At 51.4% G+C, this 27667-nt stretch overlaps 12 protein-coding genes across 12 annotated transcripts; 6 read left to right on the top strand and 6 right to left on the bottom strand.

Moving 5' to 3' along the window:
- The first annotated feature begins 596 nt into the window (after nucleotides 1–596).
- BO88DRAFT_382376 (catalase) lies at nucleotides 597–2576 on the top strand. Its single transcript, XM_025704622.1, has 7 exons — nucleotides 597–702; nucleotides 764–893; nucleotides 968–1202; nucleotides 1256–1348; nucleotides 1414–1833; nucleotides 1896–1980; nucleotides 2038–2576. The coding sequence occupies exons 1-7, from the start codon at nucleotides 672–674 to the stop codon at nucleotides 2514–2516; spliced, it is 1473 nt and encodes a 490-aa protein (XP_025566956.1). The 5' UTR covers nucleotides 597–671; the 3' UTR covers nucleotides 2517–2576.
- A 151-nt stretch (nucleotides 2577–2727) lies between these two features.
- On the top strand, nucleotides 2728–4275 carry BO88DRAFT_382373 (uncharacterized protein; the record flags this gene model as incomplete). The annotated part of the gene is made up of 6 exons (XM_025704621.1): nucleotides 2728–2877; nucleotides 2935–3235; nucleotides 3295–3738; nucleotides 3794–3900; nucleotides 3954–4050; nucleotides 4106–4275. The coding sequence occupies 6 exons, from the start codon at nucleotides 2728–2730 to the stop codon at nucleotides 4273–4275; spliced, it is 1269 nt and encodes a 422-aa protein (XP_025566955.1).
- Nucleotides 4276–5050: 775 nt separating this feature from the next.
- On the top strand, nucleotides 5051–5767 carry BO88DRAFT_412040 (uncharacterized protein; the record flags this gene model as incomplete). The annotated part of the gene is made up of 2 exons (XM_025708067.1): nucleotides 5051–5407; nucleotides 5462–5767. The coding sequence occupies 2 exons, from the start codon at nucleotides 5051–5053 to the stop codon at nucleotides 5765–5767; spliced, it is 663 nt and encodes a 220-aa protein (XP_025566954.1).
- A 334-nt stretch (nucleotides 5768–6101) lies between these two features.
- Nucleotides 6102–7989, bottom strand: BO88DRAFT_441609 (uncharacterized protein; the record flags this gene model as incomplete). Its single annotated transcript, XM_025709894.1, has 2 exons — nucleotides 7621–7989; nucleotides 6102–7577 (listed from the first exon to the last, which is right to left on the bottom strand). The coding sequence occupies exons 1-2, from the start codon at nucleotides 7789–7791 to the stop codon at nucleotides 6102–6104; spliced, it is 1647 nt and encodes a 548-aa protein (XP_025566953.1). The 5' UTR covers nucleotides 7792–7989.
- A 401-nt stretch (nucleotides 7990–8390) lies between these two features.
- Nucleotides 8391–9456, top strand: BO88DRAFT_178376 (uncharacterized protein). Its single transcript, XM_025701714.1, has 3 exons — nucleotides 8391–8947; nucleotides 9011–9115; nucleotides 9187–9456. The coding sequence occupies exons 1-3, from the start codon at nucleotides 8671–8673 to the stop codon at nucleotides 9345–9347; spliced, it is 543 nt and encodes a 180-aa protein (XP_025566952.1). The 5' UTR covers nucleotides 8391–8670; the 3' UTR covers nucleotides 9348–9456.
- On the bottom strand, nucleotides 9262–10505 carry och4 (putative alpha-1,6-mannosyltransferase subunit (Hoc1); the record flags this gene model as incomplete). The annotated part of the gene is made up of 1 exon (XM_025711791.1): nucleotides 9262–10505. The coding sequence occupies one exon, from the start codon at nucleotides 10503–10505 to the stop codon at nucleotides 9582–9584; it is 924 nt and encodes a 307-aa protein (XP_025566951.1). The 3' UTR covers nucleotides 9262–9581.
- Nucleotides 10506–11812: 1307 nt separating this feature from the next.
- Nucleotides 11813–14192, bottom strand: BO88DRAFT_178337 (putative amino acid transporter). Its single transcript, XM_025701713.1, has 9 exons — nucleotides 13608–14192; nucleotides 13460–13532; nucleotides 13064–13395; nucleotides 12853–12996; nucleotides 12576–12790; nucleotides 12319–12516; nucleotides 12225–12252; nucleotides 12044–12159; nucleotides 11813–11983 (listed from the first exon to the last, which is right to left on the bottom strand). Exons 1-9 carry the CDS (start codon nucleotides 13789–13791, stop codon nucleotides 11894–11896), a joined length of 1380 nt encoding a protein of 459 aa, XP_025566950.1. The 5' UTR covers nucleotides 13792–14192; the 3' UTR covers nucleotides 11813–11893.
- Nucleotides 14193–16078: 1886 nt separating this feature from the next.
- BO88DRAFT_412035 (uncharacterized protein) lies at nucleotides 16079–16777 on the bottom strand (the record flags this gene model as incomplete). The annotated part of the gene is made up of 3 exons (XM_025708066.1): nucleotides 16079–16183; nucleotides 16315–16398; nucleotides 16451–16777. 3 exons carry the CDS (start codon nucleotides 16775–16777, stop codon nucleotides 16079–16081), a joined length of 516 nt encoding a protein of 171 aa, XP_025566949.1.
- Nucleotides 16778–18860: 2083 nt separating this feature from the next.
- On the bottom strand, nucleotides 18861–20369 carry BO88DRAFT_402207 (uncharacterized protein). The gene has a single exon (XM_025706044.1). It carries the CDS (start codon nucleotides 20266–20268, stop codon nucleotides 19096–19098), a length of 1173 nt encoding a protein of 390 aa, XP_025566948.1. The 5' UTR covers nucleotides 20269–20369; the 3' UTR covers nucleotides 18861–19095.
- A 1233-nt stretch (nucleotides 20370–21602) lies between these two features.
- Nucleotides 21603–23564, top strand: BO88DRAFT_382362 (Hsp70 family protein; the record flags this gene model as incomplete). The annotated part of the gene is made up of 5 exons (XM_025704620.1): nucleotides 21603–22169; nucleotides 22219–22763; nucleotides 22845–23010; nucleotides 23083–23194; nucleotides 23256–23564. The coding sequence occupies 5 exons, from the start codon at nucleotides 21603–21605 to the stop codon at nucleotides 23489–23491; spliced, it is 1626 nt and encodes a 541-aa protein (XP_025566947.1). The 3' UTR covers nucleotides 23492–23564.
- Nucleotides 23565–24043: 479 nt separating this feature from the next.
- BO88DRAFT_474085 (uncharacterized protein) lies at nucleotides 24044–25027 on the bottom strand (the record flags this gene model as incomplete). The annotated part of the gene is made up of 2 exons (XM_025711790.1): nucleotides 24044–24765; nucleotides 24889–25027. 2 exons carry the CDS (start codon nucleotides 25025–25027, stop codon nucleotides 24044–24046), a joined length of 861 nt encoding a protein of 286 aa, XP_025566946.1.
- A 1335-nt stretch (nucleotides 25028–26362) lies between these two features.
- On the top strand, nucleotides 26363–27416 carry BO88DRAFT_402205 (Nitroreductase). The gene is made up of 3 exons (XM_025706043.1): nucleotides 26363–26863; nucleotides 26920–27034; nucleotides 27122–27416. Exons 1-3 carry the CDS (start codon nucleotides 26528–26530, stop codon nucleotides 27322–27324), a joined length of 654 nt encoding a protein of 217 aa, XP_025566945.1. The 5' UTR covers nucleotides 26363–26527; the 3' UTR covers nucleotides 27325–27416.
- The last annotated feature ends 251 nt before the right edge of the window (nucleotides 27417–27667 follow it).

Below are 27667 nucleotides of genomic sequence, written 5' to 3'. Positions count from 1 at the left end.
GAGTTCGGTGAATACTACTAGTGATCTTTGCCTATCATATAAGAGATATGATACGAATATCTCAAATCACCTTAAGCTGTCTGGCTTGTCCACTGTATTTCGAATACCTTATCTTCCCGTTTCCCTATCTTTCGCTGATTATTTCTCGGCAGTTCCTCGGATGGGAGCCGGGCACGTGCATGATGACCGTCATGTGACTTCAGAAGAGGCTCTGGCTTATTGACCAATCGGAAGGGCGGGAAAACAAACTTACGCAAAAGAAACCCCTCACGGGCCGACGAACCCCTCACCCCTCATGAGGGGACAAGCCCTAAACTGGTTAAACCTGGCCCGAGTTATCTAATTTATACTCTTAGCAGTTAGATCTGGCCCAGCGGGTGTCGAGCTGTCACCAACCGTCGGGTCCTAGATACGGCCTCATCCACTTTTGGCGCTAAAGGGCGGCCGGGAGGGAAAAATTTTATCTTGGGGGCTTTTCAGCGTCAGGATGTTTCTTTTTATTTCTGTCTTCAGTGACTCTTTTCTTCCTCTTCTCGTGTGCACCGTAAACCCCATCCCTCAGAGCCGGCTCTGTGGACATCATCTTTGACCCCCTTTGGATTCTCCTCGCGGATAGCTTTACTAGCGCATCCTCCCTTATTCCCGGAAACTTTAATCTCACGTCCATCATCATGTCCAAGCCCGTCTACACCCTTGCCGAGGGTAGGTGACACGTATCCTCTCTCTCGTCTGTCCAATGTCTCCTCTAACGATGTGCCTCCAGGTCAACCCCTGCCCAACCCCTCCGTCAGCACCACCCTGCCGACCTTTGGCGGCGGTGCCATCACCACCTTGGGTGATACCTTGCTGATCGAGACGTTGACCCATTTCAACCGGGAGCGGATTCCGGAGAGGTACGGCCGCCCTTCCGGCTGACCCACCGCTCATCGGCACTTTCGTCCACTAACCTCGTCAATTCATTCAACAGAGTTGTTCATGCCAAGGGTAATGGTGCCTGGGGTGAATTCCGCGTCACCAAGGACATCTCCCACCTCACCCGCGCCAAGTTCCTCAACGGAGTTGGCAAGACCACCAAGGTGCTTTTCCGCGCCAGTACCACCGGTGGTGAGAAGGGTAGCGCAGATACCGTGCGTGATGTGCACGGCTTCTCCGTCAAGTTCTTCACCGAGGAGGGCAACCACGACATTGTCGGCAACCATGTGGTAAGTTGACTCGTTTCTCGTGGACCTCTGAGACATCGTCTCACCTGTAGTAGCCCGTCTTCTTCGTTCGTGACCCCGTTCGCTTCCCCTCCCTGAACCGGAGTCACAAGAGGCACCCTACCACCGGTCTTCCCGACATGAACATGGTAAGTTCAACCTCTTTACACCACCATCCTGATTGTCGACCTTGCCGAATTAACTGGGTATCTAGTACTGGGATTTCCACAGCAACCAGCCTGAGAGTGTCCACACCCTGATGCACGTCTTCGGCTCCCGCGGTCTGCCCCAGTCCGCACGCCGCATGACCGGCTTCGGTATTCACACCTTCAAGCTGGTGGGTCACGACGGCAAATTCCGCTACTGCAAGTTCCACTTCAGACCTGTGCTGGGCTCCCACAACTTCACCCCCGAGGAGGCCACTCGCATGGCTGGTGTCAACCCCGACTTCCACAACGAGGACCTCTTCCAGGCCATCGTGCGCGGTGACTACCCCAAGTGGAAGTTCTACATCCAGGTGATGGAGCCCGACCAGGCTGAGACCTACGGCCGCGCCGTCTTTGATATCACCAAGGTCTGGCCGCACAAGGACTTCCCTCTCATGGAGGTCGGCGAGATGACCCTCAACCGCAACGTAAGTAGACTAGAAGCCAGGATTCTGATATTAGTACCGACGTGCTAATGATGATTGATCAGCCCGAGAACTTCTTCGCCGAGATTGAGCAGGCCGCCTTCTCCCCTTCCAACCTGGTTCCGGGTATCGCCGTGACCCCTGATCCTAGTAAGCTTTCCCGCATCAGTTCGCGTGTAGATGAGGAGTTGAACTAACCCACTGTAGTGCTCCAAGCACGTATGTTCGCCTACCCCGATGCCCAGCGCTACCGTCTGGGAGTCAACTACACGCAGCTGCCGCCCAACCGGGCCATCTGCCCCGTGTATGCGCCCTACGAGCGGGACGGTCTGGCCACCATGGGCCGCAACTACGGTGGCGACCCGAACTACATCAAGAGCACCCTGACCCCTGGCGTGTTCAGCCAGTCGGTGCAGGAGGTGCGCCACCACGAGTGGTTGCGCTCCGGTGCGGTGCTGGGACTCAACGAGATCCCTGTGGACGACGAGGACTTTGTGCAGCCCCGTGCCTTGTGGAACAACGTGTTCGATGAGGCCGAGCGCAGCCTCTGGGTGGACAACGTGGCGGGAGCCCTGGAGGGAGTTGTCCCGGAGATCCAGAAGGCCACCATTGCCATGTTCAGCCGTGTGGAGCCGCAGATTGGTCAGAGATTGGAGGCCAAGCTGAAGAGCTCTTCCCGGTTGTAAGTGGAAAGAGGGGGACTTATAGATCATAGATGTATCAATGATAGACGATAGACAATATAGATAGTGATTCAAACAAGGAATTCATGCCTCAAACTCATTCTGGTGGGGGGCAATCATGGTCCCGTGACCTCACCCCGCATAACCCCGCCAGTTTAGTTTACCATAACTGCGATCTGACAAGGATCAACAGCGTACTACCGAGTACTCAGCCATGGCCGTGCAAAGTCTACTAGATCCTAACCGAGATAATGTCACTCTAATGGACAATTGTTCTCATCCCCCGGAACCGTCGATATGGTCCGATCGGGCCGTGCAGGAGGCATGCCTGATGCGCTACTTCGTTGAAGAGCTGGCCCCATGGGTAAGGTCTACTCCCGCAATCCTCAACAAAAACGGCCCCTGAGTACGTTGAATGCAGTTCGATTCCTGCGATGCTGGTAAACATTTTGCCCTGATAATGCCCGATCGCGCGGTCCAGTGTCCACCCTTGCTCTACGCTGTCTACTCGGCAGCTGCACGACACCTCGGCCGCTGGCAATCCACCGGGACCCGCCCGGTCGCCTTTGCGGGGAGACATCTCCCCAATCTTGGGGATGGAATGGCCCTCAATTACCAGTCTCTCTGCATTTCCCATTTGATGTCGGCAGATGACACGGAAATTCATAACGTGGACCTCCTGGCCGCGTCCGTCATCCTGCGTTTCTACGAAGAATTCGACGGTTAGTCGTTTCGATCAATTGCATTCTATATCTGGATTGCTAACAAGCATGAGCCACAGCGGCACTGGCTGGTGTTGACGGGAAAACCCATCTGCGTGGCACCCAAGTGTTCCTCATCGCTCAAGGTCACTCTGCATTGCGCTATGGCGGACTCCAACTAGCGGCTTTTTGGGTTGGCATCCGACAGGAATTTCACAAGGCCTTCCTCGAACAGCGAGTCGCTGAGCTCGACCTGAGTTGTTGTGATGCGTCTGTCTATCGACGGTTGGATTCCGCAGACGATCCCACCTGGGCGAACCGAGTGGTCCTGCACTGTGTCGATGTGCTCCGGTATTGCTATGGTGAGGAAGGTCAGACTCGGTGGCAATATGAGGAACTGTGTGCCTACAACCAGCAATGGCAAGCTCTGACTCCGCCTACCTTCGATCCCTTGTATTGTCGACCTCCCAACACTGTCAAAGGGGAGATATTTCCCGTTCTGTGGTATTTGGATGACTGCATCGGTGAGGGCTAGACCTCATAGTTCAGAAGAAGACTCGATACTGATAACGCTTACAGTCACGGGTATTCAACATTGGCACCTTGCACGTCTTCTCCTGGCCGTATTCGACCCTACAGTGCCCCGCCTTGGGCCTGGTCGTAAGGCAGCCATCGCGCGAAGAGAGGTATTGCATGTACAACTCCGCCGGTAGTCGAGTCTGATCGCTAACTGCGATAGGCCGAGGTCAAGCACCATGTGTTCAGTCTTTGTGGGATAGCCATCTCGAACAGAACCGCACCAGCACTCGTTTCCGCCTGCATGGGAGTATCCATGTGTATGCTGTCTTTTCTTCATGGTAAAGAAATTCTCTTACTGACTAATGATTCTAGGTGGCGATCGCATGACCGATAGACGGGAGCAAGAGGCCCTGTTGGACATCTTGCTCAAGACCGAGCAGATCCATGGACTAACTACCACCCATGCACAGAATTGTCTCCGGGCGGCCTGGGAATGGGATAGTACAGTCTCGCAAGTGCCATCCTTTGATCCTAACATCTGACAGGGTTCTTCGTGCCGGGAACTGCTCTTGATTCCCAGAAACGCACACCTATGGTTGCGTCGTCACAATCGGGTGATTGTAAACTGTAAATCAGCTCTGTTGCACCTAAGCAACCTTAAGAGCCTCTACCCCACCCAGTAACCCTACACTGGTGTGCAGGATAGCTTCAGGTCGACTCCACGATACTACGCCGATGATCTGCTCTCAATATCGTCTTTGCGGCCTTGCGAGACCTTCTGTCGATGTGATTGCTCTCATATTTACCGAATCGCCCCGCGAAGCCATCGGTTTAACGCCGCATAGCATTTCTCTCAAGCGCTCTGCGAGCATGTGAGACTCGGTCTGAAGTTCAAGTGTACTAGGTTTAAACCTTCCAGTCCACCCATCGTAGCTATCGTAGCTTCTATGTCAACAGAACAGCCCCGACCTGCCTCTCCAACTCAGCCCTTCCCAGCCCTGCAACAGCATTAGCCAGTACATATAGCTCTTTAGCTTTAACTTGGCCTTTATACTTCGCCTACGATAGTCTCGTTACACTATGGCAAACCTCTGCCCAAAGGAGCAATGGCAGGTAATCTGCGCATCATCCACGGTCCTCCAGACAATGGTGTGACGATTACGACATACTGTCCATGTTCGCAGCAGTGTGCAGAAGGTTTAACTGGCTATATAAGCATGTGCTTATCGCACGTCCCACATACCCCTGGGTGTGTGCCCTTCAGACGCCCTTGTACTTGAGCAGCTACACTGCAACCTGCATCTACACCTGATCAGCATGTCTGATTTCTTGGCCTGGGCCTTGATCGTCCTTACGACCACGGCGCTCTTCAAGCAGGTCTACGGTTACCCAGCCCTTCAGCCGAATCTACTGCGACCACCAGTCACCCCTCCCCTGCCTGATCTTACGCCACTGGCAGCTGACGATGTTGAATACACCCTCGCGGACAATGAGGAAAGACCAACCACCAGCAGCCTAGGCATCCACTACGGTGAATGCTACTATATCAAAGACGTCAACAGCGGCAAGACACGCGGCTCGGATGGCGGCGTATACAGTTACTACAAGTTCGGAAGCGCACGACGAACCTTCCAAGCTTGGAACACACGGTCATTCCCAAACCCCGCCGATGCAGTTTAGAACTATGCAGTGCGCGATGGCGGCAAGTTCTTCCTCTGGGATCCGCAGGGCAGTACCCAGACGAATGGGGGCAGTTGGGTAGCCACCAAATTAGGCGGCTACACCTATCCTGGCTTCGGCGGGTACTGGTACTATTTGCATTTCAAGGGATATCGGACGCATAAGCGGCCTCATGGGGGAACTGCTGTGACGTTAGGGCTTGCTCAGGTTGAGCCTCCGTCTCCGTTGCCGAATTATCGCGGTCTCAAGGTCTCGAGGGATTATATCTGGAATGAGGACAACGAGGATACTATCGATGTTATCTTCGTGTCGACAGGTTGCCATGATGATGATAATGATGCCGTCGATGTGTAAACGGAGGCAATGACGGGCATTGCAGCAAGTGAATTGTGTGGCGTGTAGGGTTGCACCCGGAGGAACAAGACTGGCTCTCTCCAGCTCTCATGATCATGTTGCCCTGAAAAGTTTGCTCCGCCAAAGGAAAGTTCACTGCCAGAAAGCCAAAATTGATTTCCGAAAGATACGTGCCAGATTTCCCATGGCCTGTAACGATGCCCATCAACAATCCGAAAGTTTGAGAGAATCCAGCCCAGTCTAGATCCAGCCTAGTCAAATATAGATATTTTGAGGGTGATACATTTTCCAGATTACTCGTGAACATCGTCATCAACTCGCTCGGTCATCATCTTCACTCGTCGAACTCATCATCCATGTATTGGTCCCCCTGTGCCTGCATCGCCTGCATGAGCATCGCCTGGAATATGCTGTTCCCCCCTTCGCGGAGACCCAGCAAGCCATATTCATCAGTCATATCGTAGGGGTCATCATCAGAGTAGTCGTCGAGGTCGGAGTCGCCAGCGATATTTTGCGGACAGTCCGGATAAGGAAGGATGGTGAAATCGACGGACGTATCCTTGAACAGGTCCTTGATAGTAGTACAACACTGCTCCGGTGTCTGGCCAAATGGGATCTGCTGACCCGGGAGTTTGACGGGGTCGGTGATGTCCACGGCGAGTATCTTGACGCTCTTGAGTGCGGGAAGACGTCCCTGGCGACGCTTTTGGGCTAGATGCTCGGCCAAACCACGGACCGAAATGTTACAGTCTTCGACGGTGAGCTCTTCGAGTGTGGGAGGGAACTGGGGCTGCGGCGGCAGGAAAGCTTGTTGGACGGTCAGTCGCCGGAGCACGGAGAAGTCGCGCAGCGAGCCGATCTTCGCCTGGCGGGCCACATAATCCTGGATGTTCTCTCGCTCCCAGGGTTCGCGGTTCCAGGTCATTGTCAAGCCTTCTAGGGTGTCCTTGTGGGGTAGGAGCGCGGCGCTGAGTTCGGGGGCGGTGGGTTCGCGAACGGGGCGGAGGTTATGAGGCTGGTCCTCGGGGTCCGTGGTAAAGTTGTCGTAAGTGAAGGAGGTCACTGTGCGGCATGCGCGGAGTAACTTGGTGACTGAGGGGGCATCGATATGGCAGAGGTGTAGGCCGATCCGGCTCATGGTCAGAGACTGTGGAGTCCAGCAGGCGGGGAACAGGTCGTCACTGAGGTGGGCTTCTTCAATATCTATCGAGCGTAACTGGAGCCGACTGATCATCTCCTCATAAAAAGCGAGCGGGTAGCCCTTGAGGAGGTCGTCGCCTTCAAACCACAGGTCCTCGAGTTTCGACAATATGGCAGGATGGCGCTTCCAAGCTTGTTCGAGTGGCTTCATGGCAAAGTAACCTCCCGCCAATGTCAACATGCGGAGGTTTGGGGCTTTCAGGATAAGCAAGACGACCATAAGACTGTAGTCGAACTCCTCTTCCTTCAAAACACTCATCCAGTCGCACTCGTCCTCCTTGTCTAAGCGGAGATCACGTATGGATGAGGTAAAGAGCTTTCGGTCGTTGGCGGTTAGGGGCTGCGGGCTTTGATGAAAGACATGGTGATCGTGGTCTGGAAGGACGGAGAGGCTGCGAATATGTTCGCCTAGGCTGGGACGGCGGAGGACGGTACGGGTGAGGGAGACGAGGTTTCGCAGATCGCCAGGGAAGCCAGACAAGTCAACATGCTCGAACAGCAGGTGCTGGGCGAGTTCGCGGAACAAGTGGCACACCCGACACAGATTGTACAAGTCGATGATCTCTTGGATCTGTGCGCTCCCTCCCTTCCCATTGTCCCCCGGAATTTCCTCCATCAGTCTCATCAGTCTCATCATCTTCATCCTCGGCGACCCAAGGAGGGCGTGGGAACAGCCTATCGGCAGGGGGTTGTTGGGACTGAGTCTTGGCGCTTTCATCGGGAGACTTGGTGGTCTGATCCTGTGTGTTGGAAGGATTGCTATGGGCAACGGAGGAGAAAATCTGCAGAAGCAGCTCCCGGGGGAGGTCTTGAATGTGAACCATGGTGTTCAAGAATAGTTACTAGGAAAGTGAGGTAACGGGATCAGCAGCACCTAAGGCCGCCGAAACAATAGAGATGGAAAGGAAAGACTATCAAGATGGGAACATTGGCACCAGATCAGAGAGAAAAGCAAGTTTAGTCCCTGTACCTGAGCTGCCAACTAGAAAGACGGTGAAAGTTGACGATCAAGAAACGCGTCGCGTCAATGTTAAATTGACTGATCAATCCGTTATTTTTGGCTTAATTGACTTCGTGACAAGTGGGTCACGGGACTGGCAGAAACTCCCCACCGCTCTGGTGCCTTGGTGCCTCATCGCCTGATTGTTGTATTCCGAAACTATACTAATTAGTAGTTACTACTAGTATGGTCTCTGTTTTTCATATATCTGGAGTATGTCAGTAATTGCCCGCGACAGCCTTATCTGGCAACTAGCAACTAGGAACGGGGAACCAAAACGGAGTCCCAAAACAACCTTTTTAACACTTTAGAACTCCACTCCGCAGTCAATCGTTGCAGGAAGGGTTCGCTAGGACCAACTTACATATCTATTCGACAGCACTACTCTCTGTATCACAGAGTTCGAGTTCAGCAACAACGATACCCCGACAGTTGGGCTCACTAAGGCACTCAGTGATATGACTGGAGTTTTTCTGATCTAACATAACATGTAAGACAAACAAAATGTCATATAACTAGTACCTGATCATCATGAACAAAACCCCGGTTCATGACGTCATCACGTGTCCTGCCCCCGCCCTGCTTTTGTCTATCTACACCCTCATCCATTCTCTATAAAGTCTGTCATTGATCATTATCCTTCTCTATACTCCAATACTAGTAGTGATCCTTTGTCTATAATTACCCTTATCTCAATTTTACCATGCCTGACTTTTATCCCGCTCTCCGCAATCGCCGCAACAACGAGCTCGCCCGTCTGGCGGAGGAGCATCTGCAGCATGACCTGCGCTCTGAAGACCGCGATGCTCTCACCACAGCCACACAAAAGGTCGCCCGGTGGACGACAATTGGCTCAGCCGTTGGTCTCGGACTCGGTCTTTATGCTGCTTTCCGTCTGAGAAGTTCACGCAAGGCCTTCTTCGAGGTTTTTCGCGCCCGCGAAAAGCCCACTCACGTCGTTTTTGCCGGCGGACGTTCTGGTATTCACTGATTTCAGTGCTCCTCCTACTAAACTGCTGTATGCTGACATCTTTTCAAAACAGAGCCTATCCCAGATATCACCCCCCTGCTGAAACCCACCACCCTGGGTGATTTCACCACCTATTTCTTTGCTAGCGCGGGAGGGTTCTTCTTAGGCGGCGAACTTGGTAGGTTTCTGCATCTGAACGATCTCAATACCCTCATTAGTGGGCTTCTACTAAGTATCACCCCGCTGTAGGTTTCTTGGGAGGAGCATGGAGTGGAAGTCGTTGCATCACGGCGGATCCCGATCGAAGGCAGAGAATCGAGACGGCCTTCCGAAAATTCCGGGCGGAGGTACTGCGCAAGGAGGCGGACGAACTTGATCGAGGGCTAGATGTATCTGATCAGATGTTTTGATCGGTTGAAATCGTGAGGGTGGAGTAATAAAAAGGCCATGTTCTCTTGTCGACGAATTTTGGAGAAGGCGACCCTACGACGGCTTGCCACTCCTATCATGATCGGCTATCAGCTGCTATGACGAGCAAGACGATTGTATAACTACGAACGTAATCGAAGTACTCTCAAATCAAATAATTGCTTCCAGCGGGTTTTCCTCTTTCTTCCTTTTTCTTTGTTTATGACCTGCAGCAATCAGCAACCCCCCGGCCACAGCCAGCGGAGCCATTCTCGAGCACACGTCTTCCAGCTTCCCGAGAAATAATGCTTAACCAGAACATCTGGTGCAGTCTGATCTTCGCCCTGAAGGACAGCAAAGGATCGTCGCGGAAGGATGATCACGTCGCGAACGCGAACCACCTCGTGGAGATCGCGGAGCTGCTGAATTTGTTCGTCATCGCACTGTAGATATCCCAGCACCGCATCTGTCCACGCACTGGGACCGGTCCAGCCCATCACGTCGATATCCGCATCAGTCTCCACGGTCTGAGTGGAGATATAGTGAGCTGTGTGGTCTACGATGGACTGCAACACGTCACGAAAGATGGGGTGACCGGGAACAGATGCCATGGTCCACTGAACGAACTGCGGAGATCGAGGCAGGCCAGTTGTGGCAGCATCGCCCTCCAGGCCCACAATCACAGCGGGTGATTCATCAACACCATCGTTGACTGCACCCATGACTGGCCACGGCAACGGGTGGAGAAGGTGGACATCGAGGTCATTGTAAATCCCACCCCGCCCGAATAAGATCAAGTAGCGGCAAAAGTCGGATTTCAGGATAGGAGCGGGTAGGGCTTGGAATGTGGCTGCGTATGACCCAGTATCATCGAGTTCCTGTGCAAGTTCGTGGCAGGAAGACTCCCTCCAGTACTCGACTTTCCATCCTGATTGGAGCCACGAGGTGCTATGTCTATCCGGATAGAAGCTGGATCCGCGGGATCCTGGTGTCGAGATGAAGAGTTGGTGGACTGTCTGTGGAATGGCAACCTTGAGAGGGTTGGTCGTGAGAGGGTCTTGCTGTAGAAGCGCCTGGGACTGTAATTGTATGAGGTAAAATGCAGCGAGCAGGCCTAACAGGACGATTGCCTGGATAATCCACAGGCAGCGACGCCGCATTGGCGGGGCTGGAAATGCGAGCTATAACGTTGCACCAGTAATCACGCCTTTGTCAATCAGCACATCGGCGAGACATGGCCTGACAAGTGGAGGAAAAGCTTCCATGACCAATTCTCTTGCGTTGGACCATGGGGACTATTTAAAGTCTTGAACAGTTCTTCCTCAGTGAGACAGCGACCCACCCGGCATGTTGCGGAAGGGATGCACTTGGTCTGCGCGCATATGAGAGAGAGAGGGAGACGGAGGTGAGGGTTGACGTGGGGATGAGTTGAATCTGTGCATGCAGTCTGCGGAGGGTTATTCTGTCGCTTATGCTGAAGTTGCAAGTTGATTCTATTTCATCAGAGTACGATGATACCTTGCTGTTTTGAACTCGATACCATCTTCAAGGTGAGTGTGTACCTCTGTCAGCTTCTACCCTGAATGCTCTCACATGCACGATGTTCCGGGTAACCAACTCAATAACGAAATAGCTCCCCACTCGGCTTCGGCACCAATTCACTCCTCCAATCCGCCATCACCATTGCCCCTGCCCAGACTTACTAGTGCCCCAAATATGTCCCTAAACCCTCCACTAACAAAACTGCCCGTCAGGCAGACGAATTAGGGTTGTGGCCGGCGCCGACAATGCTTTCAAGTCCAGCCAGTCGGAGCAGCACCGAAGGACGCCTGCTGCTACGAGGATCAGGTGGGAGATCAGCCATTGTGGTGTGTTAGCGGCTATTCAGCGGGTGCGGCTGGACTCGTGGCGTGCTAGGTACCGCTAAGATGAAGCCTAAAACAAGGTCGTTGGAAACAGGAGAATCAGAACAAAACTGGACAAATTGCGGAACATGCAAGGTAGTACTTCATAGTAAAATCAGCTCCAGTGCCCTACATTTCCTTCTTCGTGGTGAAGTTTAAATTCCTACATATGTCACAGACTCATGCGCTATTATTTTGAGCGAAAGGGTAAGCCAAATTTTGACGACGCGATGCAATGCACCACTGATAATCTCTGCATCCATTTCCACCCAGCAGCAGCCACCCACCGAGTGGACCAACTGGGACAGAGTAGTAGTTATAGTCAATAGTAGGAGTAATGGTAGCAGTAGTATATACATTCCGTACACAGGGGGGAGGGAGATAACATGCAATGAACAGACAAATAGTACGTACGAGTAGATGCCGGCTAGAGGAGAAAACGAAACCATAGACGCAAAACAAAATCATGACATGAAAAAGCATTCCTCGGAACTCATCGAAAATGACCCATCAAACACCAATTCCAACACCGCGATATTGAATATCCCAGAACAGCCCAGCTCGATCAGGGAGAATAGCAGAGAGGGAGGCGAGGGTGGATCCCGTGAGGAATCCGCCGGGTCCCCGAAGGACTCAACCCGCCCTTAGGTGGAGGCGTTGTTGGCGCACGTCCAGCTCGCAGAGGAAGAGCTGTCGTGAATGGCCTTGCCAGAGACGTAAAGGCCCAAGCCGCACTGGTCTTGTTAGTATCCATGTACAATGGTAGGACGGGAATAAATAGGTTGATGACATACAATAGCGCAAGCAATGGCAAAGATGACGAGGTTGACAATGGTCAGGAAGATCTTTCTGGGCGAGGCAGTATACTGTCCACGGTTCATGACCAACCAGAACATGGCAGGGAGTCCGTCTGAGATGAAACGATAAGCCTGGAATTCCACAGACAAGGGGGAAGAGGTGAGAAGGGGGACTTACAACTGAACCAACTACCGAAGAGAGAACTCTGCCATCACAACATCCGTTAGCGACAACACATTTACCGCACCTTAGGGGCTAGGGAAAAGCATACGATCAAACTCAACAAATCATTGAACACGGGGATCGACTCGGCAATGATCCAAGCAATCACCCACACGCCCAGTGCAATGGCGACCCACGATCCGACAGCTGAAAGACTGTTGGTGTGCATCTGGGGGGAGCCGCGCCAGACGCGGACGTAGATATACTTGGACGCGACATGACCGAATACAACTCCGGCAATGATCACCTACCACCGAGAGTATATTAGTATGCAAAATGGAAACGAGATATGGAGGAGACACTCACGGTAGGAATGGCAAGGCCGTATGCAACCTTGCTCATCAGAGGACCGGCAGAGGACAGAGCTGGGGAAGCAACATCCGGACCGGCGTAGCGGTAAATGACCATGGCGGTGACAATGTACATAGTCGTATCGGTGACCTGCAGCATGGCCAGCGACTTGGGGAAGTCGCGAGGATCCTCCATTTCCGAGGCAAATCCGAAAAAGGCCACGTGAGCAACTGCAGAGCAAGGATTAGGAAGGACGCTTCGAGCAGAGAGAACAAAATGCAAAAGGACATACTGAAGGCGAAGACGATGTTGGTCACCGACAGGAAAGCGGTCGAGAAGCTAGGATGGGTGGTGATGTCAACCTGAACATGATCAGGCGCTTGCACGGCGATGGCCACCATGGTGACGATCGTGGCAACGGTGATACTGGTACAAGCTGTTGAGAAGGTCGTCAGTCTCGGTCTGAGAACCAAGCAGCGAAAGAGGGGGTGGGCTGGACATACAGGCAAGAGACATCCAATACACCTTGCCCATGGTGCGAGGCAGGGCACCGATGAAGCTGACGACCAAACCGACAACACCGAAGACGATGGTGCAGGTGCCGTGACCAGTGATGGTATTGAACAGCACGGTGAAAGTGAGAATGTGACTGGACATCAAAAAGATGCAGAACAGCAATTGGCCGAAGAATAGGATTTCGCGGCCAATGCGGCCAAAGAGAATTTCTCCCGCATCACCCATGCTGTGGACTTGGGGATAGCGCAGCTTGAACTGGCCGATGACATAGCCAGTGTACCAGGAAATGCCAGACAAGCCTAAGATGAGGAAAATGGAGCTGAACGAAGCATATTAGCGAGGGTACAGAACAAAATGAAAATTGACAAAATGGAAGCACTCACGGGACAATTCCGAGAGTCGCCACGGCCGACGGCAGGGACAGAATTCCCAGGGAGATATTCTCCGCGATCATCACTGTCACATTTCAGTTCAGACGGTGTTCCTTTACTTTGGAGGTTGGGTTTGGGGAGAAGCCCCGAGGAGCCTTACATATACCGCAGTGCCACCATTTCATGACACGGTACTTGACCTCACCACACTCCTCATTGCCAAAAGGGTCATTTTCCGGGGGGGATTCATGGGCGGAGATCTTCTTCTCGGCCAGCTCATCAGCCATGATGTCGGAGTCGTGGTGGACGGCGAGAGCCTCAGGATCCCGGGTAGTGGGAGCCATGGCGAGATGAAGAAGGCAGCGGAGCGGAGAGGTGGTTGTAAGTTGTCAAGCGGAAAGAAGATAGAGGCGCTACACTAAGAGAAGGAAAGAAAAAGGAAGGGGAGAGAGGAGAGAGAAGCAAGAGCAAGACAGAGAGAAAGGGAAAGGGAAAAGAAAGAGAGAAAAAAAAGATAGAAAGTTTGATGGTAGCGGAGGGCCGCAGACAGACACACCGGGGGAGGGCTATACGTATTATGGGCGGGCTGACGGGGAGTGGAGGATGGGCTGGCCTTTGCTTGACTAGTAGACTAAATAGCAAAGTAGCAGTAGAGGGCACCGTAGTATCTAGCACGTAGCACGTAGTTATCTACCGTTGGTTATTATTAAGAAACTAGAAACTGCGGGTTTAGGCTTTTTCTGCATTTCGCTCAGATTGTGGGGGGGAAAAGAAAAGAAAAAACGAGGATGAAGTTTCGCCCGTGGCCACAGCGCGGTGGAGCCATCCCCGAGCCCGATAATCAATCTCCTTACGTTAAAGGCAGACTAAGTCTGTCTGTCCGGTGGTTCAGTTGGGAAGGCAGAGCGAATCACACTGGAGAAGTCGGGCTGGATTTACCCCCCAGAGTACCACCCGCTGGGTTGATCACTCCAAACGGAAAGTCGTTACCTGGAGAAATCCATGACGGTGAACTGTTTGACGTGAAGTGACGGTCGCAACATCGAAGCGGATAGAGTTTGGGGCACCCCAGGCGTTTCCTGATCAATCATCCATCATCTCCAAATGCTAGTACGTACTTAATAACTATTAGACTGCTAACTAGACTACCAGGCTAGTTAATGCTGCGGTTATGCATGTGCCACGGGTAGGTACTGGTGTAATATCTGATTGAGGTAAGGACACTGAAAAAAGGTATGCTCTCAACCAGATCAAGATGCCCCGTTGCTGGTGGATTCTACGTAGCCCGGTGTACCTGATGGTAATAGTGTGTATATATCCAGGCTGGTTATCTCCCGTTGCTCTTTCTAGAACTACGGTGTGCACCAGTTATGAATCATTATCCATCGTAATAACGAAAGCGAGGAGGTACCGTAAATAACAATCATGATAATGAAGAGGAGGAAAAAGAACAAGAGGAGCGAGGGAGAAAGAGGCAAATTGACGAAAACGGACAAAAAGGCGGAACAATTTGGAAAGAGAAAAAGAATTTATTAGTGAGAAGAATGAGAGAGGGGCCCATGGTTGTTTCTGATTGGCTCTGAACGCCAAGCTAACTGAAAAGGGCTTTCCACTAGTTCAAATCAGGACATGCAGACGCTGGCTGCTGAGTCAGGATCTGGGCGATGAAGAGGCAGTGGTTCCAATATTTCTTGTCCATCATGGAATAAATATATGAACAGCCGAAGCGAAGGGAGGTTTTCATTGTTTATTGTTGACTTATCCTCTTGGTCAATGATTTGACTCAACAATGGGCCTCGATCTGACAGGAATTTGGACAAGGGCTCTTAACCTTCACCGGACCATCAAATCCAGCTACTTTCCTACATTCTTCGGTGTACCGAACCCAATGTAACCCCTATACAACTAACAACATAAAATAAATAAATAAGTGTTTAATGGGACTGTTGCATTGTCATTCCCTTTTTTGTTTTTCTTTTTGTTTTTTTTTTTTTGCCCTTGGCTCCTCTATTTCAACCACGTGGAACCATGTTAGTCTGTAGGGTTAGGGCCAGGGCGCTGGTAATTCTGGGGAAATGATGGCGATATGACCAAACTAGGTGAATATGATTTCATAATTATTATCGCCGGCTTTCACACGGATGGTTGATAATGCCCTTTTGATATACTGATAAGGGAAAAGGCAAGTGAGTATATGTTGGAAGGTTTGGTCGTTGATCCGGTTCCTGGCCGGTTAGCCGGACCCTTCATTTCCTTACCCACGAGTACTAGTGATCTAACTGGATAGATAGCCGGTAGACAGGAGTACTACTACTCCATACTGCCTACCTCCCAATTTTCCAGCTCCCCTTTCCCGCCTTCTAGAACAAGTGTGTTAGGGCTTGGCTATGGTTATCCCCGGAACCAAGCAGTAAGCAAGACAAGAAACGAAGAGGAGAAGCAAGAGAGAGACCGAGAAAGTGATCGATCAAGACAAATCAGCCAGCTCGGGATTCCGGGGATTAGGCGGGCTCGCCAGTTAGCTCGTGTCGCTTCCCCATTTCCCTGATGTTCCATGATACAATTGGATCAGAATGTCACACTCCTCCCCCCATTTGTTTCCTTCTTCCCCATACTTTTTACGACTAAGTACTAATCCCGATGTGTTTCCTCATGGTCAACCTCAACCCGAACCAACCACCGGAAAGGAACCCGGCCCGGCTCCGGTACCACTGCCGGTGGATCTGTGTCTTGGCCCTAAACCGGAGTATGAGTAAGTATGTATCTTGATAGATACTGTATCTCTCTCCACTCTCCAGATACGTCCCTTCTATGTACTAACTGTTGAATATAATCGCACTATCTATCTTCCTATCAAGTCTGCTTACCCACTGTAGATGATCAAATAGAAATTCCCACCTTCTCATCAGGCAGCTCTGCCGACCATCAAGGCCAAGGCTGGGGTACAAAGTCTACATACATACATAGTTAGGCAACTACCGGCTACAAAATCTTATTACTCACAGTGAGGCTATGCCAGGACATCCCGACGATGTCTTCAGTGGCAACAGCTGGATCCCTCTTTTCTTTGGCCAGTGTAGAGCTATCTCCCCGACGCACCCGGGGGTTCATCCAGGCCCACTCCGTCCCCCGCGCCCGTGTGAACTCATCCCCAGGTCGAAGCCTCGCTCGCTCGCTCATCTGCCTGGTCCGCCGATGTAACAAGCGGCCACAGGATTGGCCGTTGTGTCCGTGTCGGATGTCCTGCACATGAATGTCGCCTCCCGGTCGCGTATGGCCGCCATTCTCCCGAAGTGAAACTTGCATTTGCCGTGAGCCAGCGGCACCCATGGTGGCCGCGTGTCCCACGTTCGGCTCGTCCCTCTTTATTCCGTCGAGGATGGTCCTTGTACCTTGTTGATGCGGGTGGACGATGGTTCTTTCATCAATGATCGTCGTCGCTGAGGCCGGGGGTGAGTAGCTCGCGGAGAGATGGGAGGGGGTCGAGAAAAGAAAACTGCGAGTGATCAGCAACGATGAACCGATGTGAAACCGCCGTCCCCATCCTTGCGTCGGCCGGTTCGCACCTACGTACTAGCTGGACTAGATGGTTGCCACCAACCAGGCTGTGGAGGGGCCCCTTGGTGACCTTCCGGGGCAGGTCACCCGGCTCAGAGGTCCATTCGATTTTTGCTGACCGTCGTGATCTACCCCCAGCCTCTGCCATCGACTGACTGGAGGATCTTTGTGGACTAACTGGATATTCATCCATCAGGACACACAATCAGTAAGGATGAAATTCGGTTATCTACCAGTCAGCTCCAATAGTGAAGTGGCAGCAGGGGGGGCCTCACTTCGTGAGTAGGATATGGTGATCGACTCCGATGATGTCGGTCCCCGGTCGCCGCTTCTCCTCCCCTTCACATTTCGCCGCCCATCCTCTGGGGAATAGCCTTGGGCACTCAGTATTCCCTTGAACGTGTTGAATGGAAACATGAGAATACAGGATCTCTCATTATGATCGATGGATGCTGCCTGGTTGTCGATGGAAACAGCCGGGAAGGCACGGCGAAAGTCTTTCATCGAAGTAGGACACATTGTCACGAAGGGATGGATATGATTCCCGTTCTGACAAAGGAAACAGCTGTCGGAGATGGAGTTATCGAGTTCCTGCTAACGTAAAAATATCAACTAGCCAGAACGCTGCCGTATGATGGCGCTGTCACAGAATTTCAGCCCTTCTTCCAGAAAATCCATCCTTCATCCATCCTCATCTGCCCGCGGCCTAATTCTAGTTAGAGACATTTACGAGAACGACCTGAACAGCCTACATGGCCTCAGTGCTGCTGACCGTTGCCCCTTTTCGGTAGACGGCTGATCGATCCATCGTCACTCACGGGCAAGTCAAAGCACCTACGAGAGTCCACGGGCAATAGCACAAACGCCCTCAGTATCAGCCAAACCTTGTCGGCACGGGAAACTGCTTCCCCGGGGTCACACAGCTGGTTCTTCATACCAATGGCCCATGGCCCTCTTGCCGTTCGGTGACACCCGGAATACCAGTTACGAGGGTGGCGTCCCCCATCCCTATTCCTCCGAAATATCAACAACACGCTTCTTGGCCTGCAGCTGCAACAGACAGCTTGGTGTCCTTCGGATGAAATCTTCCAGCCGCGTCGTCTAGATCATTATAGACTGGACCTCGTGGCGTCCCTGACATTGTAGTGTACGGACACGTCGCAGACCTAACGACCACAACATCCCCCCCTGATTCAGATCATAGTAACTTTGGGAGGAAAAGCATGCCACTTTCCACTACCTCAGGAGGAATCAATGAGCGGAGATCCAAGAGAGCAACTACCTATGCTACTGAGGCGGTCCACTGGTTCTAGATGCGTTTCCCGTTGTCAATCCAGGTTGCCGGACCGGAAGTAGCGTTGCCGACGGCTGATTCACAACTGGACTATTGGAAGGGGCTGACACAAAAGCCAATGAACGTCGCTCCAAATCAGGCCGTGGGACTTGCAACCCAACTTCCAACCAGTAAATGCATGTTCTACCAGCGAAGATGCGATAGAGTAGTGTTGGGTGGCCTGTCTTTCCCATCTGGTGATCACACGGAGGAGGCAGAGGCATTCGGAGGGTTCTAGCTGATACCTGTCAGATTTCGGAGGCTAAAAGTCAAACAGACAAACTCTTGTCCGACAGTCTTGAAACTATCAGAAGCAGACCAGAGGCTTCAATACCCGACTACCTTGGCCGTCATATCCGGTTCAAGGTACGGATGTGTGCCAATGAGGAACTGGGACTAAGATAACAACTTCGTATGGTAGTATTACCAAGGTTTAGCGAAAGAGATTACTACAAACGAGCAAGTAGGACAATAATAATTCCATCTAATATACTACGCATACACCCACAGACTTTGAGACTGGTTTGATGACGCGAGATATCTGACTAGATAAGACCCGTCTAGTAATGATCAAAAGGAACGATACCATAGTAACAGCAAATTAGGCCTTATTTCCCACACTCAAAACCCTCAACACTTACAAAGGAAGCTCCCGGACAGAAGAAGGGCAGAAGGACAGAAACATAACAAAAGGAGGAGGGAAAAGAAAAGAAAGAAAGAAAGAAACAAAGAAAATCAATTAGTAACAATTTATTGGTCATTCCCGCCAAAAGCTCTTCCTTAACGGTGGGATTAACTTCCCAAGGGGTCCGTTTTTCTCGCTGGGTGTGGTGTTGTCCTCAACTTCGGGCGCGCTGGCGGCTTGAGACGTAGACGCGGACTTGGAAGTTTCGGGCATGGAGTTGGATTGGAGATCAGGCCCGGAAGGCTTTGTAGACTTGTTTCTGGAGGTGGTCTTGGGCTTGGTCTTGGGCCTGGATGTGGTACTGGCCTGCTTCTTCTTGATCACCTCGACCACCACCTTCGCCGGCAATAATCGGTAAGGAGGACGCCTGCCGAGCTGACCAAACGATTCTATATCGACGTAAGTGAGGCCCGGACGAGTGACGATGAGAACTCGACCCCCTGGAGCAGCTGCCCAGTCTGGAGTGCGGTTGGAACTGGTACCATGGTAGGTATGGCCGACCATGTTATCCGAGTTGTAGTTGAAGACAGACAGGTCGGGTAACCTGTATATCACAGAGTTGCCGTAGATCCCTCCTTCAGTGTAGATGACCGCGTAAACAGCTTGCTCAAGAATTCTGTGGAGACCACCACTGCGGCGAGCTATTTCTGCCTCACTCTCCAAAGGGCGGAGAAGGAGTTGAAAGACCCGACGCCCAAGCAGCTCGTCTCTGAACTGCATCACCAACGCCTTGCGCCGGGCAGAGTTGCACCTGGCCAATTCCATCTCTTCAACCGTGCCACCATGGATGTTTTGCGCATTAGACTCAGAGATAACAGCAGACTTTAGCCATGCCGCACCAAAGCCGTTCCCTGCCCGGAGCCTCTCGTATAGATGCTGGAACCGCCGATGGAACTGAGGGTCGCCATCCACGTCAGTAGGATCAATCTTGCCGTCCATGAACCAGAAGGGGGAGTCGATGAGCGTAACGAAGATAAATTGGTAGAGCATTGCCTCGAGGAGGACATCACATAATGACCTACGAGCAGCAGGAGGACAGAGAGCCTTGATACTGTCCCAGTCTTCCTGGACGCATTGACCTTTGAGACTAGCGATAATCTCCTGCTTGTCATCTTTAGAGAGATGGCTTTCCTCCTCGGTTACACCGAAGGTCCACGTCCAATTCCTCAGCGAGATGTGCAGTTGATTGAATTCGTCATGCATAAGCTCGGGGTAACCTCTTCTGAAAAGGGCCGCGCTTGACATTCTTGTCAGCTGCGTGAAAAAATCAGAATATTCTTCGCGTGTGCCGAAGTAGTAATCGGTAGGATAGACGCGTTTTGACTCCGGGGGAGTCTCATCGCCCGGGCGGGCGGGTTCGGGGTCAACGCTAGCAGCACGCTTGAGGGTCTCGGACCGCCGCGTACGGGGGACCATGGTGTGGCAGCAGAGGGAGGATTGTCGATCCGATAGAAGAAGATGCGTCAACAAGTACGAAGGGTGCCAGACGAAGAGAAAGAGTAAGAATGGAATGCGGAAAGACCAGAGGGAGAATCAAAGACTGAATTCAACTGCCTAGGATCTGCAGATGGAGAAGGGAAACAAGATGAGAAACACAGAATACGAAGACACGAACACCTTGGTCACAAGACTGGCGGGCAAAGACATACGAAAAGGATAACAATAAATTGAATTACAACTGCTTCCTTACTACGGAGTAATTATAAACCCTAGTATTTTATCCCTCGGTTGTGCCTTCAGCTGGGCCCTTCAGCTTGGTTCTTTTGCCCATTTAAACCTTATTACAAACATTGCTCTTTCAATAACTTGACCTCTGATTCCAATTCCTTGTATCTTTTTATATCGACCCTCTTTTTTGGGAGGATTATATCGCAGCCCATATTTTTCTCCTGTCCTCTTTGTTATTCAGTGTTTCTTCTAGACTGCGCCTCCGACTTCCCTCTTTGAGTTCCCAGAGTTTTGGATGGGAAAACTTTCTTTGTCCACGTGCCGTTTTGGGCTAGGGCTTTTGCCAGGAAAGTATATATTGTTATATTGTCATGTAATGACTGTTACAATGTTAGAGACAGAGACATACAACAGCCACACACACACAAGGAGAAGGGGGGAAGTGGGATGGAGAGAGAGAAAGAGAGAGAGGAGATGAGGAGAGGAGAGACAGAATGACTGGAATAGAACATGCTTAATGTGTTGAGTTCTATATTGTACATTCATGCCAGCAGAGGCCACAGAATATAAAAAGGTCAAGGACCGCTTTGGATGCCTCCCTCTTCATTCCATGGTTCCATCCTTTCGATTAAACCATACAGCTTGTTTGACCCGCTTTATACAGTCATTCTTTTCACTGGACTCTTTGTTTCTCACTCTTCTCTTATCTTCTCGTTTGTACCGCTAAATTCGTTCTTTGAAATGAACAACAGGCGATTGCCTGTGGGTATTGATCAGGGGGTCACGAAGACCGGCAAGTGACAGCCCTTCCTTTTCGCAGCTCTCTATGTTTCCGTTTAATTCATTCAGCCCTTTGTTTCGCTGGACGCCATACTAATACATTGTTCACAGTGGTGACTTACTGGGACGCGATGAGAGCACGGTCCGTGGAGTGGACGCCCCCTGGTGCAACTTCCTGCATCATCCCTTCAGTTCTAGCCTACCCCAACGGCGAGGATCAGCAGTCAACATATGGAGAGGAGGCGCTACACCAAAGTCCACGATACGCCTGGACCAAAATGCTCGTGGAGGGGGCACCTGAGGTTCGAGTTGCAGGACTGGACTTGAATGCTCTTTTCGGCGGTGAAGAGGCTTTCAATTATGAAAACCGCCCTGCGACGGTGAGATTAATCTCACACTTCCTGTCGAATATCCGAGACGCCTTTCGCAACGACCCCGAAATCCTGCGTGAACTGGGAACCGGAAACCTACCACACATCGACTGGCACTTTTCCTTGCCGGCTTGTTGGGGCGCAGAGGGCCTGGCTCTTATGGAGGCCGCCATCAACCAGGCCGGTTTCCGACAGAACGAAGGTCGGATCTACTTTGCGACCGAAGGACTGGCTGCGGCCATTGCTGTGGCAAACCGACTGAGGAATGAGTCGCTGGCACAACCAGGAGACCGCGTGTTGGTCTGCGACTTGGGTGGTCTAACGAATGTAAGATTTCCGACGATCGATTCATCATCAATAAACTTAACTTGGGCAGGACTTTACTGCATTGGATGTTGTTGCGGTGCATCCGACCGAACCTCATCGTCTATTTTTCCAGAGATATGACGAGGACAGTAAAGCGGATTGTGCTAACCCCAGAATCGACCAATCGTTGTTAAGCCATCTTCGGAGGACCCTAGGACTGCGCTTAGAATCGGGAAGGGTCATGCATGTCGGGTTGAAGGCGGCCATCGCAACCAAACACGCCTTTGACGGCCAAAGTGAGGTCAGTGTCGACCTCAGTTTTGACTCATGGTATCTCCCCCGGCACTTTCGAGGTCAACAACGCGACGCCTTTGACCAGCAAGGGGGCAGATTCACCTTCTCTCAGGATGCCCTCCAGCAGAGCATGGGTCCTGTTGTGACCCAGATCCAGGACCGAGTGGCAGCCCTCATCGATAACTGGAATCCCAGCAAGATTGCCATAGTTGGTGGATTGAGTCGATCCGGTTATCTGCAAGGAAGGCTGAGTACCATGCTTGCTACCAGGTATCCCACAATCTACCAGGTACCTATGGATTCCTTTCGCGGCAATGATGCGTATGTTCTACCCTCCGCTCCCATCGTCCCTGTCTCCAGCAGCAGCAGCAGCAGCAGCAGCAGCTAACTTCCAAGGTGTAGCATCACCGCTGTCGCCCACGGCCTAGCCATCAAGGGGGGGACCATCACCCATCCCATGGAGTATTTGGGGAAACATACCTATGAGCTTGTCACCCCCTTCGTCGAGGAGCTAGGAACGGAGCTTGCTCCTCATCACGGATTGCATCGTCGTATAGCCTTTACTGAGGTACGCACTGGTCGCCACGCGGGGTTTATAGCATTATTTCTGTTACTGACAGCTCGGCCTTTGCGTTTTCAGGTGCAGGCACGAGACGGTGTACCTCCAAGGGGCGAAATAAGTACCGTTTACAGCATACAGCAAGGTGAGCATGTGCGTGACCTCGAAATCCGGCGGTATGATAGTACCGGAGGTTGGTAGACACCATAACCATCATTTTCTCTTGATCAACTTTGCGAACTGACACTTCCTAGTCTCTGAAAGCCTTGGCTTCGCGGCACTCTATTTTCCACCGAACACGCACGCTTGGACATCTGCAGATGGGACTATCAAGCACTACCTCCTTCGCGCATTCTGGCGTCTTGACGCTGTGGTACATGCTAAATTGGTTTGGACCTTCGAGGTGCAGGACCCTCAGGATCAACGGGTGGCAGAGGTAGGGACGATAACACATGTTGTCAGAGACCTCATCCCCCGCTGGGCATCATGATACTGGCGGATCTGTTGGCCTCTCCCCCGGGCCTTTACCTCCTTATATATTCGTTCTGGTTACAAAACAAAAGGGTACCATCACAGTTCAGTGGTTGAGGGTGGGTGGCTTTTTCCCCTGGTTTTTCTTTTCGGGTTTCTTGGTATAGAGGTTTTCTTATTCTCGATTGCGATCGCCTGTGTATCTAGAATGTAACTGAATATAGATTTCCTTTTCCCTCTTCCAATTTCATTAAACTTACAGCAATATGCCTTGGGATAACACACTCACAGTTAATTGGGTTGAAGGGCTACGAAGAGGGTTGGTGTTGACGTTCCATTAATGCGGGCAGCATGTACAACCGTCGCTGGAAATAGCCAAACTGACTTCCGGGACGAAGGGGCACGATGGAACACGACAGATAGACAATACATAGACTAGGATTGAACTTAGGTGGTACGAGAACTGAATTCGACCGACAAAATGTACTCAACACGTCAATAAGTCTATGGGTACTCTAACCCCTCAGGGCTTCCTTCCTCATAATCCAGTTCCAGATATTCAAGAGGCGGTTTACTGCCGCCAGATGGTCTCTGGTAGGGGTGGAAGAGCCCTGACTGGACCAGCATTCTCTTCCGTGTCATCATCTTCCTGGCTCTCTCCTTCCTCCTTGTCCATTCCAACGGTGTTCTCGCAGTCATTGCTGACAGCAGCAGCTGCCCATAGTGCCCGGGCTTTTCTCCCCTTGGCTGCCACCAGTACTTCGGCACGGTTCACCATCCATGGGGGCACCGTAGAGAAGTGTTTGAGGGAGATGATGTCGATGTAGCTATAGCTTGGCCGCGTCACAATCAAAACCCGACTGCCTTCGACGGGTTCAAATCCTGCGTGGAAAGGATGGACGATCATCTGGCCCGACCAGTGATTGAATTTCGGAAGATCTGGCAGTCGCACAATGTTCATATTGCCGTAGAGACCACCATCGGCGTGAATGACGGTTTGAGCGGCAGAGTCGAGGAGTAAACGCAGACTACTCTTGCGCTGGGATCGTTTGTACTTGGTCACTGGATCCCGAAGCAAGAGCTGGAAGAGCCGGGAACGCATCAACTCATCAGTGTAAGTCTTCACAAGCGCCGTGCGATGTTTGACTGTGTTACGGCCGACGGGAGTGGGTGGGATATTATTCATCACGCAGGGATTCATCGTTGCGCTTTCCAACAATGATGGATTTCCACCACGCTGCATCCTCGCGGGTAACTTTGTGGTTTTGTTAGGGGTCAGTAAAATCGCATTGTCTGCCGGTGAGAAGTTTGAAGGAAGTAAGAAACAAAGACGGATGGGACAAAGGAACAAGAGCAGACCAAAAGATCATGATAACCAAATGCAAAGAAAAGGGTGGTTGGTATGCATGAACTGACCTCGTAGGAGCCTCTTGTACTCGTACTGGAACCTCTTGTGGAAGTCAGACTGGGGCTCTGAATCGGTGGCATTGATCTTTCCGTCCATGAACCAGAAAGGAGATTCTATGAACTTGGTACAGGTGAATTGGTTCAGCATTGTCTCAACCAGGATCAATCCGAAATTAGCACGAGTTGTTACGATTTTGGTTTGATGTAATCATCGTCGGTACCTTGTATACTTTCTGTAAAATTTTCTTTTTTCTATCTTCGTGTACTTTTGTACTCTCATCTGTTGTTGCCATTTTTACTTTTTCGTTTGTCCTTCTCTCTCTTTTATTCCTTCTAATTATTTTTTGGGCCAATTTCCTGTGGTGCTTTTCCATGGGAAATATACCTCGTATTCCCGGTCAAGCCGCAGAAGCTTCTTCCGCATTGACAAACATCAACACTTTCTAGCCCGTAGGTCTGTCAAGCTAGAGGGCGCAGGAAGTGCCAATGTCAATAATGGCAAAGCGAGACACACAGCTGAGTTCACGGAAGGGCAGACTTGTCTACTCTTAAGAGATCTTCTGCGCCTATGGTAATATTGTATTTTCCCGGCTCCACAAGAGACATGAAGACATATAAGAATAGTTTCGGACGTGTCTTCCCAGGGCCCTATTTTGGTAAGGTCCAAGTACCGATGTCGTCTTTGGTTTCTGACTTCGCCATCTTTCAGTTTCTCAATGATGAACCATGTCTAGCAAAACAAACAAATCTTGTGTGAATATAGGCGTTGGTTATGCAAAGACCGACAAGCCACCCTTCCCAACCCCTTCTTTATCTTCCCAATAAAGGTGTTGATGTATCCCCGTCGGGCAACCGCTAACATATGGATGAATTTCCGTAGTAGTGGTAACCTACGCTGGCCCCAACACCAGACAGGTGGGGCGCCTTGGATACCTCAGGAGACATGACTGGTATGACTGTAGCAGACACGAGAGGGAATCTCAGGGTAGAAGGTCACTAGTGGCATAACCAAACCTTTCTAGCCATTCTTCTGCCTGAGGCATCCATCCACCATGTGAACTCTCGGGCTGAAAGAAGTCCCGATCACGTGGTCCAAAGAGTAGTGACACCTCAGGCATCAATTAATTGTCCTCACGTGCCTGGCTTCGAATCAAGCCATTCCTTCATGCATCCCTCTTGTTGATTTCATATTTCACAGCATGATGATTGAGAGAGAGAGAGAGAGAGAGATGGAAGTTTACAGCAGAAGATGTGCGCAAGGCTTGACAAATGCACCTTTGCTTACCCATATTCCGGCGGAAGGCAGCTAGTTAATTCCGCGTCTTGCTAAGAGCTGATTAATCCCCTGAAGCATCAGTGAGGGTCTCTCCCCTCCGGCTTACAAATCCTGATTGGTCGAGCATGGCAATCACGCCACGGTAAATGAGATTGATAATAATGAAAAAGTGTTCAATAGAATGGAAATGTATTCCCCACCGGGCTGGCGGGGTTAAATCAAAACCCCTCTTCGCAGCACACCGCATATCTATATAAGCAGTAGTCCAGCCCCGACGTCAAGTCTGACATTCAAATCAGCCTTCCAAAATAACTCTCAATATCGATCGATTTCAGTCCATCAATCAATTACTTAGACATAAATACTCCCACAATGGGTTCCACACAGCCGCAATTCAAAAACCCTGCCACCACCTCCCTTCTGGAGCTGGTCAAGGCCCGCCGCACCTACTACGGCCTCAAGGCTGAGAGCCCCATTTCCGACGATGCCATTGAGAGCATCGTCGCCAACGCCGTCCTGCACGTGCCCAGCTCCTTCAACACCCAGACTTCCCGCGTCGTTCTGCTGCTGAAGGAGGAGCACCAGAAGGTCTGGGACATTGCTATCGCTGCCATGGAGGGTCTGGTTGCCGCTGGCACCCTCCCCAAGGAGAACTTTGAGAACCAGACTAAGCCCAAGCTTGAAGCCTTCCGCGCGGGCTACGGAACGGTCTGTTTGCCCCTATAATTTAGATTGACCGAATCATCCAGCTAAACCAACAGTAGGTCCTCTTCTTCGTCGATTATGACTCCCTCGCCGGTATCAAGGAGAAGTTCGCCATCTACGCCGACAAGTTTGACCCCTTTGCCCTGGAGTCCAATGCCATGTCCCAGTACCTTAGTAAGTCATCTACTACCCAACAATCATCCTACCGGGCCACAACGGTCCTCACCATCTTTCATGGTCACTCGCTGACTCTCTTCCCAGTCTGGACCGCTTTGGAGTCCGAGGGCTTCGGTGCCAACCTGCAGCACTACAGCCCGCTCGTTGATGAGCAGATCCAGAAGCAGTGGAACCTGCCGGCCTCATGGAAGCTCGACGCTCAGCTGGTCTTCGGCGTCCCTACCTCGGAGCCCGGCGAGAAGGCGTTTGCGCCCCTGGAGGACCGCTTCAAGGTCTTTGGCAAATAGACGCATTATGATTGATGCCATTCTGGAGTTAGCGTGTTAGATTAGACTTGCGGATTTGTGCCCTGAGGTGTACCGCCGCTCGAATAGACTTCTCCTAATTTTTTTGCAACATTCTCGTACGTATCCGTAGGCGCGCTGGAACTGATAGGGGTGATCGGCATTGCTCTAACTGTCGTGATCTGTTTGCCAAGGAATCTGAAAACAAAATAGATCGAACACTACACAGAATTTGCGTGCATGAGGTCCTCACCTCTTCTAAGGAATCATCGCCGCATTTTAGCGCCTCGCATTTACCCACAGAAGAGATTGGCCACAGTGCAACCATGAGCAAGATATGCAGGAC

The sequence above is a fragment of the Aspergillus vadensis genome (assembly GCF_003184925.1).
Source record: "Aspergillus vadensis CBS 113365 unplaced genomic scaffold BO88scaffold_3, whole genome shotgun sequence".
NCBI lineage: Eukaryota > Fungi > Ascomycota > Eurotiomycetes > Eurotiales > Aspergillaceae > Aspergillus > Aspergillus vadensis.
The sequence above is the reverse complement of the archived record's forward strand: the minus strand, read 5'-3'. Positions and strand labels throughout refer to the sequence as shown.

Coding starts and splice junctions, on each gene's coding strand:
- BO88DRAFT_382376 (XM_025704622.1), top strand. CDS start 672: ATGTCCAAGCCCGTCTACACCCTTGCCGAGG. Junction 894..967: donor CGGGAGCGGATTCCGGAGAG/GTACGGCCGCCC, acceptor TTCATTCAACAG/AGTTGTTCATGCCAAGGGTA. Junction 1,981..2,037: donor CGCCGTGACCCCTGATCCTA/GTAAGCTTTCCC, acceptor AACCCACTGTAG/TGCTCCAAGCACGTATGTTC.
- BO88DRAFT_402205 (XM_025706043.1), top strand. CDS start 26,528: ATGGGTTCCACACAGCCGCAATTCAAAAACCCTGCCACCACCTCCCTT. Junction 26,864..26,919: donor TCCGCGCGGGCTACGGAACG/GTCTGTTTGCCC, acceptor AACCAACAGTAG/GTCCTCTTCTTCGTCGATTA. Junction 27,035..27,121: donor TGCCATGTCCCAGTACCTTA/GTAAGTCATCTA, acceptor CTCTCTTCCCAG/TCTGGACCGCTTTGGAGTCC.
- BO88DRAFT_402207 (XM_025706044.1), bottom strand. CDS start 20,268: ATGTCAAGCGCGGCCCTTTTCAGAAGAGGTTACCCCGAGCTTATGCAT.
- BO88DRAFT_178376 (XM_025701714.1), top strand. CDS start 8,671: ATGCCTGACTTTTATCCCGCTCTCCGCAATCGCCGCAACAACGAGCTC. Junction 8,948..9,010: donor TTTTGCCGGCGGACGTTCTG/GTATTCACTGAT, acceptor TTTTCAAAACAG/AGCCTATCCCAGATATCACC. Junction 9,116..9,186: donor CTTCTTAGGCGGCGAACTTG/GTAGGTTTCTGC, acceptor ACCCCGCTGTAG/GTTTCTTGGGAGGAGCATGG.
- BO88DRAFT_178337 (XM_025701713.1), bottom strand. CDS start 13,791: ATGGCTCCCACTACCCGGGATCCTGAGGCTCTCGCCGTCCACCACGAC. Junction 12,160..12,224: donor CTTCGGTAGTTGGTTCAGTT/GTAAGTCCCCCT, acceptor GTTTCATCTCAG/ACGGACTCCCTGCCATGTTC. Junction 11,984..12,043: donor TTGCCATTGCTTGCGCTATT/GTATGTCATCAA, acceptor TAACAAGACCAG/TGCGGCTTGGGCCTTTACGT.